We start from the raw sequence: 12700 nt of genomic DNA, 5'->3' as shown, positions 1-12700 counted from the left end.
ATCTAATCATATCGAGCTTTTGGAAGAATTACTGTTTTTTGGTGTTCATATCTCTCCTTTAAGTTGTTCCAAAGGACTAATGGATCCTTAATAGTAAGGTACTCAATTTTCAATTCTTCGTGTAAATGGTGTCGAAGGAAAATCATTGCCTTTGCACGATCCTGCAGGGATGCTTGATTTCCTTCTTCAATTGTACTTCCAAGTAGGGGTGTACAAAAATTACCGAAAAACCAAAAACCGGACCGAAACCGAACCGAAACACATTACGGTTTAGTTTTTTGATTTTTGGTTTCGGTTTTGGTTTTGAAATATAGAAAATTTCAGGTTCGATTTCAGTTTCGGTTTTGGATCAAAACCGAACTGAAAAAATCGAAAACTGAATTAATACATTATAATTGTATAATTTTATATAATACTAATATTTATAGTTGTTGCCTGTTGGATCGCCGGTCGCCGGCGAGAAACCACCTCCGAATCCACCATCGCTACCAAAGTCGGAATAACACCTAGCTCCATTAGCAATTTCCTTTTCTTCACTTCTTCTCCAACGAGTTGCTTGAATGGTTAAAGGAACTTCATCGCATGCATGGAACCAACCATACGAGCCTCATTAGATTCCATAGAATAGAACCCATGCTAGCCAGCAATGTGCTTTTTTTTTTTAAGTTTTTTTTTTTTTTTTTTTCTTTCGGTAAGTGTTGTGTTGAATACATTTATATATGAAAGTGACTTCATATTGCTTCTGCCCTTTGAGAACACAGATGGGTTAGTAACCATTTGAGGCAACTCAAATTCTCTCTCTCTCTCTAAAAAATAAAAAACAAGAACAAAAATAAAAAAACAGAAGACAAAAAACTTGGCCCAAAAGGGATGAAGTGACTTCATCTTGCTTGTATATTTCAAAACACAAATGGGTTTCAAACCATTTGAGAGCACTTCAAAGTTCAAATCCTCTCTCTCTCTCTCTCTTTAAAAATTCCCAAAAAATAAAAATAAGGCACTTATAGTTTCCCAGAAGGTCCAAAACATCCACTGTCTTATTATGAATAGCCTAGCTGATCGCAATTATTCAAATGAGCTTGACCATACAGAGGCATGGTGGCATCCTGACTAAAGCCAATGGCTTCACGGTGAGATGCATCCAGGAAGGTCCTGACTAGCTTTGCCTTTGGCATTAGGTTGGTAGTTTTGGGGTTTCTTTAATTTAAATTAAATTGATAATTATTTTGGATGGTGGCTCCGTTATCAAGATTCAAGAATTCTAGATCTATTTTGATACAACATTCTAATTAATTAATTTATGTATAGAATAATATATATGTATGTGTGTGTGAAGGAAAAAACTAAAAAGGAAGAAAATAGAGTAGGGGAATGTAAGAACAGAGGATGTGGGGATGATGACTACTGGAGGTAATGGTGCCACTGTCTCCTTCTTTGCCCAATTACTCCTGAAGTGAAGCCTCTTCACCGACCTTTGCATCACAATCGCATCGTCTTGATAACTCCCTCTCCCCATCTCTCCTTCCTCAATTTTCTCCATTTCAAATTTGATAGTCCTTGGTTTGCCGATTCGATCGGACGGCCTGCAGCCCTTCCGGCGGCCTTCTTGTGCAGGAACCGCCTGATATGGGAACTTGATGCTAGCCGTCCCACATCGGTTGGAAATGGGAAGAAAACAAGTTTCCTCACCTTATATATTCTAGTTGGATCCTCATTTTAGCATTTCTCATTGGCCCAATTAGAATTATAAAATCGGCTGTGGCCTTTTGGTCCGTGAATGCAGCCTAACTTGGGCTTAGCCGCTCAAGAAATAGTTTTTTGGCTTGATAGTTCAAAATTTTATAAAATTGAAAATAACTGAACCGAACCGCAAAATTAACAATTTGGTTTTTTCATAAACCGACAGTATTTAGTCCGGTTTTGGTTCAATAGTTTTAAAAATCGAGGAGTTCGGTTCGGTTGACGGTTTTGGCAATAACCGAACCGGACCGAACTGTGTACACCCCTACTTCCAAGATTCATTGCATTAAGGTGAATCTCAGCATCAAGTACCCATGACAGATAATTTCTTCTAGAAATATCAAGGGCAATGAATTCAAGCTTTTTGAGGTTTGACATCATAAAGTCACTTTGAAAACAAATAAATATTCAAAGTTAGGTAAATATTAAATGGAAATGTTATTCTCACATATATCCCAACATAAAAATATTTAAGGACACATACTCAAGATAAGAGATAGTTAACATATAAATATAGTTTAACGAAAAACTAAAGCTATATAAATAACAAATGTTAAAGGAAACAAAATTCTTACCTTAGAATAATACCAACAAAACTTGCTATACCATTAAAGACTTGATTGTGCTGATAACATGTTGTAAATGAAATAAAAGAGGAATACAAAAAGTTTGGAGCTATAGAAATTCAACAGTCTAGTTCTTCAGGAACTAGATGTTGCTAATAATCTTATTATCTCATTTTGTTGAAAAGCATGTCCTTATATAGGCAAATACATTGGCATCCCAAAGGTTAACCACATAATGAACCATTATGTGGGCATGCCAAAGGTTGTAACCTATTATCTAGATAGTCATCCACATAAATATACATGTTTTACAACAAGTTCCAAGCATTTAAAGATTTGTGAGTATATGTTGGTTTGTACAGTAAGTCTTGCCCATGAGACTTTCCCCAAAAGTTCCAATTCCTAAGGCCCAAGCCACTCCCCAAAGTCCCAAGTCCCAAGCTTCTCTACATTTTCACACATCTCAAATCATTGGCACGAGTCCCAATCTGCAAGACTGAAAAGTGGAAACATAAATAGGGTCCGGTGGGCAGACCTTCTGGCTTGACTTATGCTCTCTTGATCTCCCTGCTTTCTGTATTGGTGTGGACAGGAAAGTAAAAAATAATAAAATAAATTTAATTCGAAATAATATATAAATATAAGAGATAAAAGGTTAAGAACCATAGGGGGTTTAGAAGAACTGAAGAAGCCTGCGCAGCTGCGTCAGTCTATCACCATGGAGGTGGATGCCTGCATTTTTGGCTGTGGAAGGTGGCTGCACTGCAAACAACACAGCCTCACCGCCGAGTGTCTACGATGGGAGGGAGGACATGAGAGCAAACTGGTTGGGAATAGGGATTGTGAAATGACGAAATATGAATCTGAGTTTACTTTTTTATTTATTTTTTCATACTTTTAAAAATTTTCTTTTTCTTAAAAAATAAAAGGCCGAGCTGACCTAGAACCAACCCTGGTTTGGGCTTACTTGTGCTGGCTCAGTTCATTTCTGGTTTTCATTAGTCACCTGGACCAGAGAGGTGACCGATTTGAGTAGCAGAAGCACTGAAGAAGAAAAAAACATAGTTAATTTTTTGCTGTGGCAAGGCAGCCAGAGTAGCAGAATCACAAAAAATGGGAAAAAATAAAATTGGAAATTGAATCTGCCAGTCTGAATTAGAGAAAGTTACGGGAAAAAAGAAACAAAAAAAACAAGAAAAGGTTGCTGCTGCTATTGTATCAAATTCTTGTTGGAAAAGATGTTTCAATCCCAGAGATGTCTGTTTTTGAGGGAACCCTTTTTTGTGGCCAGAACCAAGACTCACCAAGAACCACAATTAAATCCCTCATCCTCTCTGATCCATCATCAAACTCTTTCGATTATCTGGTATCTACTGTTGCTTCAAGCCTTGGATCATTGGCATTCCTTCCATTTTTCGTAGTTCTGGCGCTGTAATTCCATTGTAAAGCTTTCTCAGGTTGCAACTCTAGTCGTCTCCTTAACTCTCAAATCCGTGAGATGCAGCCCCAAGTTCACGACCTTCAGGTCTGCATATTCCCTAGCCCATTAAATATCCAACCAGTTTACCCCAGTTCAGCCCACAACAATATTCATCTGACCCACATACCCATAATCAGTACCCTAGCCAAATTAGTTTGACAAGATAAGATATTTTGAATGGTCAACTGAGGGACTGGTTCAAGGCTGCGTGGGAGTTAAGGCAAGTGGACTTTCTTTCTTCTTTTTTGTTCACTTTGGCAGTTAATGTGCTGAGTAGGTTGAGTAGTCATGTTCAAGGCCTATACGTGATTACAGGTCTTATGATAGGTAGGGAAGGGGTTGTTATTCCACATCTTTAGTTTGTTGATTATTACATGCTCTTTCTCAAAGATAGTGTTGTGAAATTTTGAAAGATTTTAACGTAAAATTTTAGAGAAAATTTCAAGGTTGAAGATCTATATGTCTAAGAGTGGAGTAGCTGGTATGAACATGGGGATTGATTTGCTGTGGTTGGGGGCTGGTTAATTTTAGAATAGTGTTTTGACTTACTCAGGTCTTCCTCTTGGAGAAAATGCTAACTCTCCTATTTTTGGGAGCATGTGCTGGAGAGATTGGGAAGGAGGTTAGAGGGGCGGAAGAAGTATATTTATCCTTAGGTGGCCATATCACTCTAAAAGTAGTGCAATTCTTTCCAATTTGCCTACTTATTACTTTTCTATTTTTAAATTCCTAGTGAACGTGGTTCTGATCTTTGGGGGGGGGGGGGAGAGAAATTTTTTTTTGGGTGTTTGCTTGTGGGATAAGAAGAGGGATCATCTTGTTGGCTGGGATCAGGTTAGGAAACCCAAGTCTGAAGGGGTGGTGTCCTGGTAATGTGGTGTCCAACAACATATCGTTAGTTGGGAATTGGTTATGGAGGTTTCCCTTGGAGGATAGCTCTTTGTGCCACAAAGTTGCTCGAATTAAGAATGACACGCATCATAATGGGTGGTATAGGATACTAGAGGAAGTGATAATGAATTCCTTGTGAGCTGATGGAAGTTTATTTCGCAGGTTGCTCATTATGTTTTCCCTCTCACCTGATCTAGAGTTGGCAATGGGAATTATATTTGGTTTTAGGATGTACTTGGGTGGGTGTGGTTTCATCGGAGTTGTTGGACCTCATCTTTATTGTCCGTCTTCAACCCGTAATGCTTCAATTAATTCTTTCATCTCTTTTCAAGGGGGCTCGTTTCTTGATGTTTTCAATTTTCATTTTTTTTTCTAGAATCTCAATGGAGGAGAGGTTGAATTTACTATTAGAGTGTTGGATTCTTTTGTTCTAAGATGAGAAATGATTTGAGAATTCGTATTGGGTATGCTTCTCATTCTTTCATTGCAAGATCATTCTTTTCTCATTTGGTGAATCCTTCTAGATATCCTTCTATTCTTTTGAATTATGTTATCTGGAGAGTTAAGATTCCCTTCAAAATTTGGGCTTTTATGTGGACTTTGGTTCTGAATAGGATCAATACTAATGAATTGCTACAGGTAAGGAGGCCTCGTAAGGTAATCAATCTGGATATTTCCATTTTGCACTCAGATTCTGGTCAAACTAGTGAGCACCTTTTTCTTCATTGTTGTGTGGCTAAGGATCTTGTGGGAAATCTTATTTCTGTTTTTTGGAAAGGATGTGGTTTTGCCATGCACAGTGGAGGCATTCCTGATGAAATGATTGGTGTAATGGAGATGTGTGCTATTTGCTCCTTTTTTGGACTTTCTGGATCAACTGGAATGCTAGAATTTTTAATGGAAAATCTACTTAATGATACTATTATCTGAGACAGATGTTTTGACTATCTGTAAGAGATATTGGACTGCATCAAGGAAATTTCGGAAGTTTTTTGTGAGGATTTGATGAATGCTGAAGAGAAAGGAATCTAATTGTGTGGAAGTGTGGTTGTTATTATAATAATAATAATAATAATAATTATTATTATTATTATTATTATTATTATTATTATTTTGCAAGATTTTGAAGAATACCAAAGCGAAGTTGGATCTGACTCTGAGAAGTTGAGAATTTGCTGCAAAAATTTTAGAATAGTGATGGGAAATTGTTCCTTCCTGGTTAGTTCCAGATTTGCTGCGATATTTCTGAGTGTTTCTACAATGATTTGACTGTTTGCTGCCTGAAATTAGGTGGTTCTCTAAGTAATTGAAAACCTGATCTAGAGTAAAAAATATCCTTGTGGGCACTTTGGGTACATATGATTTTACTCGTTGAGAATTAATTTTATGTTTTCTATCTAATTGGTAAGCTTGGAAATTTGTACTAGATCCATAATTCTGCGTGGTCTTCTTGCATGCTTGTCAATATATAAGGAAAATCACTGACCTGCTTCTTGCTTCAAATCTGAATTTTGTTTCTTTACTTCTTCACTCAAACCCTTTTCAACTTGGACCCTTCTCTGTGTTGTTTATTTATTCTATAAGAATGAAAGGTTCACTTTGACAATTTTCCTATCAAAGTGGTTGGTGATTCTCTACAATTGATTGAATCCATGTTTTGTTTTAATTTTTTATGACTGTACAGACCCTCATTTTTTTTTTTTCCCCCCTTGAGATTGGCTTGTCTACAAAGAGATCGCTTTTTGATTGGTATGGATTTTAGGATTGTAAATGCATCACTTTGATATGGATGAGAGCACCAGTCTTGTCACCATGTTCAAAGAAGGGTTTAGATGAAATTAAGAGTAAGATTCCTTGGTTAAACCCAATGTCTCCTATCACTTCGTGTAAATGTTTATCACATGGCTCTGGAAGATTAATTTGTGTAAAATTTTACACTGTGACGACCCTCACCCTACCCTCTCAAAGCAGGGAACCTTGTGGCCCAGGGATGCCCTTTTTTCTCCAATGACAAGAACATCACTTCTTGTGTAGGGAGTTTTATTGGCCTAGGGCAATTTCTAAGTGGTCAGGTGGTAGCCACGATCTTGTACGAACTGCTTGGGGAATGACTTATTGAAGATAATTAAACCATTGTTTCAAGTCCTTATGTTAGTTGTTGCACGATTGAGTATCATGATTACATTATCAATCTGAATGCTGTTAGTGCTCAACTGCTTGACCCTTCAATGGACATAAGTCATGAGTCTTCATTGGACATAAGTCATGAGTCTTCATTGCAGGATTAGTACCCACACTTGTCTTAGTGACCCTAGATACAGTTGGTTCATTTGTATGCTGGACATGGACCTTGTCTTCTCATGATACTTAATCATTGAGGCTTGCAATGTAATTCAGGATGATTTGCCAACTAAAGGGATTGAAATGTTTGTTAATGACTCAATTTTTGAACCATAGTTTCTGATTTTTGACCCATGGAATAAACCACAATTGTCTACCTTAGATTCTCTTAAAAAAGATGAGGTTATTGTTGAGAATGTCCTTCAGAGTGTTTCTTGTCCTATCTTTGGACATGTGCATTCATCATTAGTTTTTTTCCCCACCTGATATTTCGTAATCAAATTTAATGAAATATTTCCCATGATTCTTAAATATGGACCAAACGCATATTTACTTGATTGCCATTAGATTTGGGAATTAAATTAATTTTTCATTATATTTTTATGTATTATATGTTATAAATTTTTATATATCATATTTTTATTTATATTATATATGTGTGTGCGTGTGTTTATTTTTGCTTATACACTGTTGTAATGAAGAAATGTTACTTTATCGAAGGATGTAGCAGCCTTTTATGCTTGTAGGTGATTTCCACTACATCTGCTAGTGTTTCTCTAATTTGAGCTCTTACGGTGTTGCTATTGGAGTTGTCACATGTGAACCATGATATAGGTGATTTGGAGCTCCTAAGTGATGAGTTTTTGTTGGTGGGTTATTTGCTGGGAAATTGTGGATGTGATATGGTTCATTTCAAATTTTCATTTTGCTGCATGGTTGAAATAAATCTGCATTGTTGAGTTGTGGCTAGTACTCCTGTGCGGAACATAGCTTGAGTTTTCTCTAGCCAAGGAAGTTCCATGGGGGCACTGCCTATGGATAATATTAAGCAATCATATCCTACTCGAATATTTAGAAATTAAAATTTGTTTTTGTTAATGTAATTGGGTTTCTTAAGAATTTAAGTTAATTTAGAGTTGTCTTGCATATTTTAATTATCTTGGGTTTTTTTTTTTTTATATTTTATTTAGTTTGGCATCATCTTATTATTTTTCATTATTTTATCCTAGTGTTTTCTTAGTTGCCTATAAATATGGCCTCATGGATATGGATGTATGAAATATTGAATTAGGATGATTATTGAATTTTCCCTTAGTTTCTTATGTGTGACTCTCTCTCCTCCTTCCCTCTCTCTCTATCTCTCTTTCTCTCTCTGCACAGCTCTCTCCCTCTTTCTCTCTACTCCCTTCCTCTCTTGTTCTATCTCACTCTTCTTTCTCATTTTCTTGCCTTACTGCCCTAGATCACCAAATAAGAAAATTCCTTAATAAAAATATTGATTATATTAATTATAGGAGTAAATTCTTATGGAAGCCTGTGCATTACATTTCTTTCTGGATTTATTTTAATCCCTTAAAATAATATAAAATTTTAATGATTTGTTCCTCGCACGTATCCCATAAAATATTAGCACTTTCACACTTTCAGACTTTATAAAAGTCCTCCCGTTCTGCATGCCTTGGCTTAGCATAGCTAGGCATCTCTGGAAACTTAAAATCAGGTTCATCTCTTCATTGATTTTCTGGCATTAAATGTTGTTGGTCAAATTAACCTCTTCGCATTTTAATAGCTTATTATGAAGTCTTTGTCTAGGTGATGGACTGAATGTGTCATTTTGATGCTACATTTCTCCCTTTCAGAGTCTCTGTTGCATGGTTTTAAATCACGATAGTGGGTAGCGTAACGTAACGGTAACGGGTGTAACGGGAAGCAGGAGTAGCGGATGTTACATAACGGGAAGCGGGTGTAACGACCATGAATTTTTTTGGAGCATGCACAACCTTGTGCATATTAGCGTACTTGCATGTTTTAAGCTTTTAGCCATCCTTAGAAAGGGTTTTAGTGTATTTTGGACCCTTTAGTTCGAGTAACTAAGTTATTTGGTAAGGGCAACAAGTTTACATTTGTTTTAAACCATCATTGATAGAAAATTACGTGTGTGCGAGTATTTATACTTCTCATTGTTCTTATCTGTGATAAATTCTTATGTGTGCTAAATGAATTAATAAAATAAAATACATTATACAATCCATTAATCTATTAGACACGTAACACATACAAATAATATAAATATAAAATAGCTAGAAAAGAAAGAAGGTTGAAGTTGAAAAATAAAGAACATAAATATCACATTACTAATATTATTAAAAAAAAAAATTTCCCTAACAAGTTAATATTTTGAAATTGTTAATTAATGCATCTATTGTGAGTATTTAAAGAAATAGTAAATTTTGTATCATTGTCATCCTCATTATAATCTTTTCCCCCTCTTGCCACTTGGTATATTGAGAATGATATATGAAAAAGAGAGAGAAAAAGTGATAAGAAAAAGTAAAAAATAAAATATTTTTTTGGTGTAACAGTCCTGTAGCGGTTACGTAACGGCCGTAGCGGCCTTTACGTAACGGTTGCGGTCCGTAATGGTTGCTACGGCTGTGATTTTTCTTCCCACCGATTTCGCGGTGTGCAACGATATCGGTAACCCAAAAAACCTTTACAGAACAGCGTTATGTAACGGTCGCGGCCTTTATTTAAAACCATGCTCTGTTGTCAAGATTCGTTGGCTGTATGGTTGCAGTTTGATGTTTCTTTATGCTTTTGAGTCCTACAGTAAAATAGTTTGTTAAAATTGATTTGACCTCTTAATTATTTAAATGTTTTCCCCCAATTTTCAGTGGTTATGCTGACCGCATTCATGAGTTAATGGTCATATCAAGAGAGCTTAGTAGTGTTCATGATAAATTGACGCTGCAGAGAAATGGAAGTAGGAATTATGTTAGTCAAGCTAATTACATCGAGTTTGCTGGTGTTAAGGTAGTTGAAATTCATTGGAAAATAACAATATACCTATTTTGGGTTGACATTTTTCTGTTTAAATGTTCTCATGGTATTGTAGTGTCTTCCAGGTTGTTACACCTACTGGTCATGTCTTGGTGGAGGATTTGACACTCAAGGTTGAATCTGGATCTAATCTTCTAATTACAGGTGGTGTCTTCAACTCAAGAGTGTATTTGCATAAAGCGCTTTCTTTTCTAGATATCATTTGGCACTGCTTGTTTTGTACAGATTATTGTCAATATTGTATTTAATCCTTTTTAGAATGTTGAGACAGTGCACTGCTGCTAGCATCATATTGCATTGGGCAATTTGGATAAATGTCTTAGAAATTTTCATTTTATTTTTTGAATAAAGGTATAAAGTTTTACTAATTAAAGTACTTAAGAAAATATGTATGGCTGCCTTAGCTCATGGAGGTAAGACAAAGAATAGACCACAATGCATTAGGCATTAGCTTAGAATAATTATGCTGTTAAACCCCTAGAAATAGACTGGGAGCTTGCAGTTCGGTTCATTTTCTTGGGCAGTTGGCAGAAAGCCATAATGACGGGATTTAAAATATGGTTATGAGCGACTTGGAAACCCTTATGTAGGCCTTGCTTTAGAGAAGTTTGTGCTGGTGATTTTAGCAGTCCTTGCACAGTTATCCATCTTCTGCTTTGGCAGTTTTTGTAAATAGATTTGCTGTAGCCTGTACTTTGAATATCTGCATTTTATGATTTTTTTTGTTTTATCATCTGTAAGTTAGCTAATATGCATGCACTGAATATCTGGGATAATGGTCTTAAATTTCCACAAAATTGTTGGAATTTCTTCTATCCACATCTTCGAAATTGAAAGGGCAATCTATTTTCTTCTTACAAAATTTCCATTAGAATTTACATGCCTCATCCAAATTTATTGAAAATTTGAAATTTTAGCGTGTTCTTGTGCATTTGACGATGGAACAAGATTTCCATTGAATAGAAACTTGAGATTCAAATCGCAAAATTGAAATTTCTCTTTTAATGAATCTTCTATTTAATTGAAAACAAATGGTATTACAAGGATACACTAATCATGACTTACAAACTTTGAAATTTTATGCAAAGTTGAAACTTAGATATTAGCTACAACATTTTTTTTATTTTTATGTCAAAAATAGTAGTTTGTGCATAATTACTAATATAACTAATTTATGAATTTCATTTTATATTAATTGAATATATCTAGCATGACTACTGTATTATAGATATTACATCTTATATGCCACATGTCATTGATCTACTGTATTTACGATATTTTTAGTTGAAATCTATCATTAGTATTTGTAATTACAAGGGCAGGCTAGTGAACAAAGCTCCCGTGTATGCAGGGTCTAGGGAAGGGGAGGACTTTGATAGGTCTGTAGTACACATCCTTGCCTTGATAAAAAATTGAAACTGAAATTTGTTCATAAAAAAATCCATTTTTATTGAAATAGAAATTGATGTTGACATCAAAATTTCCATTGAAACTTCCACATTTTTGAAGCCTTGAAATTTTAGTTGAGATCAAAATTTGAAACTTTGTCTAGAGGGAGGGAAGGAGAGAGAGGGAATGTAGAAGTGGGTTGCAGTGAGAGAGTTTGGGGGTAAAGTTAACTTCCATCTCTTGAAATTTCATCTTTCAAACTAGAACCCTACCATGCATGTTTAGTTTGAGAATTTTTTTTTGTAGTTTAAAAAACTAATTTGAAGATTAGGATGTGACCTTGGAATTATGAATTAGGGGTGGGAGGGAGAGTGAAGCACTTAGCCCTTGGAGGGTCAATTTGTAGCATTTACGAAGCATCTAAAGCACCTGCACTCGTAAACGTATGTGGTAAGCACACTTGCGTATGTGCATTCTGATCAGAGATGGATTGAAAAAACCTTATGATTAGGAATCCAATAACAACAGCGGCAGCTACATAAAAGAACATGGACAAAGCCTTAAATCCAGTAGTTGGGGTTTGGCTATTTGAATTCTTTATATATATATATATATATATATATATTGATTTTTTGTTTCTAGGAATTTGTTTAGCTTTTTGTTTTTATTATTGGTTTTCAGCTGTTCTAAAAAAAACTAGTGTTTTCAAAACTGAACCTCGACTGGTTGAACGGGGAACTGGGCCCCTTTCTGGTCCAGTTTGAACAAGGTTTTGGCCTTTGTTAAACCTGGATAAAACTGGGTTAAAACCTTAAAACTGGAAAACTCAGGCAGATTGGCCTGAACTCGGTTGAATGCCCTTTGCTATCCAAACATCATCTTGATCTTCAGATCTACTTATTTGATGGCCATGGGCAGTTGTCCACCAAATGTAGGTAGCTTAGCAGTGATGGCCAATGAGTTTTGATGAATATTGAACAACAAAATGAGTTAATTTACATAGAAAATCTGCCAAAATATCCGATTGTGGTTGCTTTTGCTTATCTTCACAATAGATCTGAAATTTTAGAACGGATATGTACCAAAGATAAAATTCTCACCTTATAGAGCAAAATGCAGAGAAAAGAGAATTCTTGTTTGCAGTATTGCAGGTTGCAGAATTGCTGTGGGATGGGATCAGGAGATTCGGATAAGGAGGAATATAAAGTTGTAAACTGATCTAAGAATTAAATTATGAAGATGCCATTTGAATGGGGTTAAAAAAGGAAAGGGAAAAAGTGGCTGTTAATGGTAAAAAAGGGGAAGGGAGAATGCTCGATCTGCTGACACTCTCAATCCCAAGAGATGCCTGAACCACCAAACTTCCGCGCAAGAATTAATTTGTAATTTACAGAAACATATATGACCAATACATTTTAAATTTTAGGAAAAAATAAAATCAGTTTGAGACCGG

The 12700-nt window shown here is 35.7% G+C and overlaps 1 protein-coding gene across 4 annotated transcripts in view; it reads left to right on the top strand.

Annotated features, from left to right (window-relative positions):
- The window catches only part of LOC131159557 (ABC transporter D family member 1), an 85018-nt gene that overhangs the window by 27324 nt on the left and 44994 nt on the right, over positions 1-12700 (top strand). For all 4 annotated transcript variants that reach the window (XM_058114574.1, XM_058114573.1, XM_058114572.1 and 1 more), the window contains 2 exons: positions 9693-9831; positions 9924-10002. In XM_058114574.1, coding sequence (XP_057970557.1) covers positions 9693-9831; positions 9924-10002 — 218 coding nt within the window. The remainder of the gene's footprint in view (positions 1-9692; positions 9832-9923; positions 10003-12700) is intronic.

Source organism: Malania oleifera, chromosome 7, assembly GCF_029873635.1.
Source record: "Malania oleifera isolate guangnan ecotype guangnan chromosome 7, ASM2987363v1, whole genome shotgun sequence".
NCBI lineage: Eukaryota > Viridiplantae > Streptophyta > Magnoliopsida > Santalales > Ximeniaceae > Malania > Malania oleifera.
Note: the sequence above shows the minus strand (reverse complement) of the source record. Positions and strands in the feature narration are given on the sequence as shown.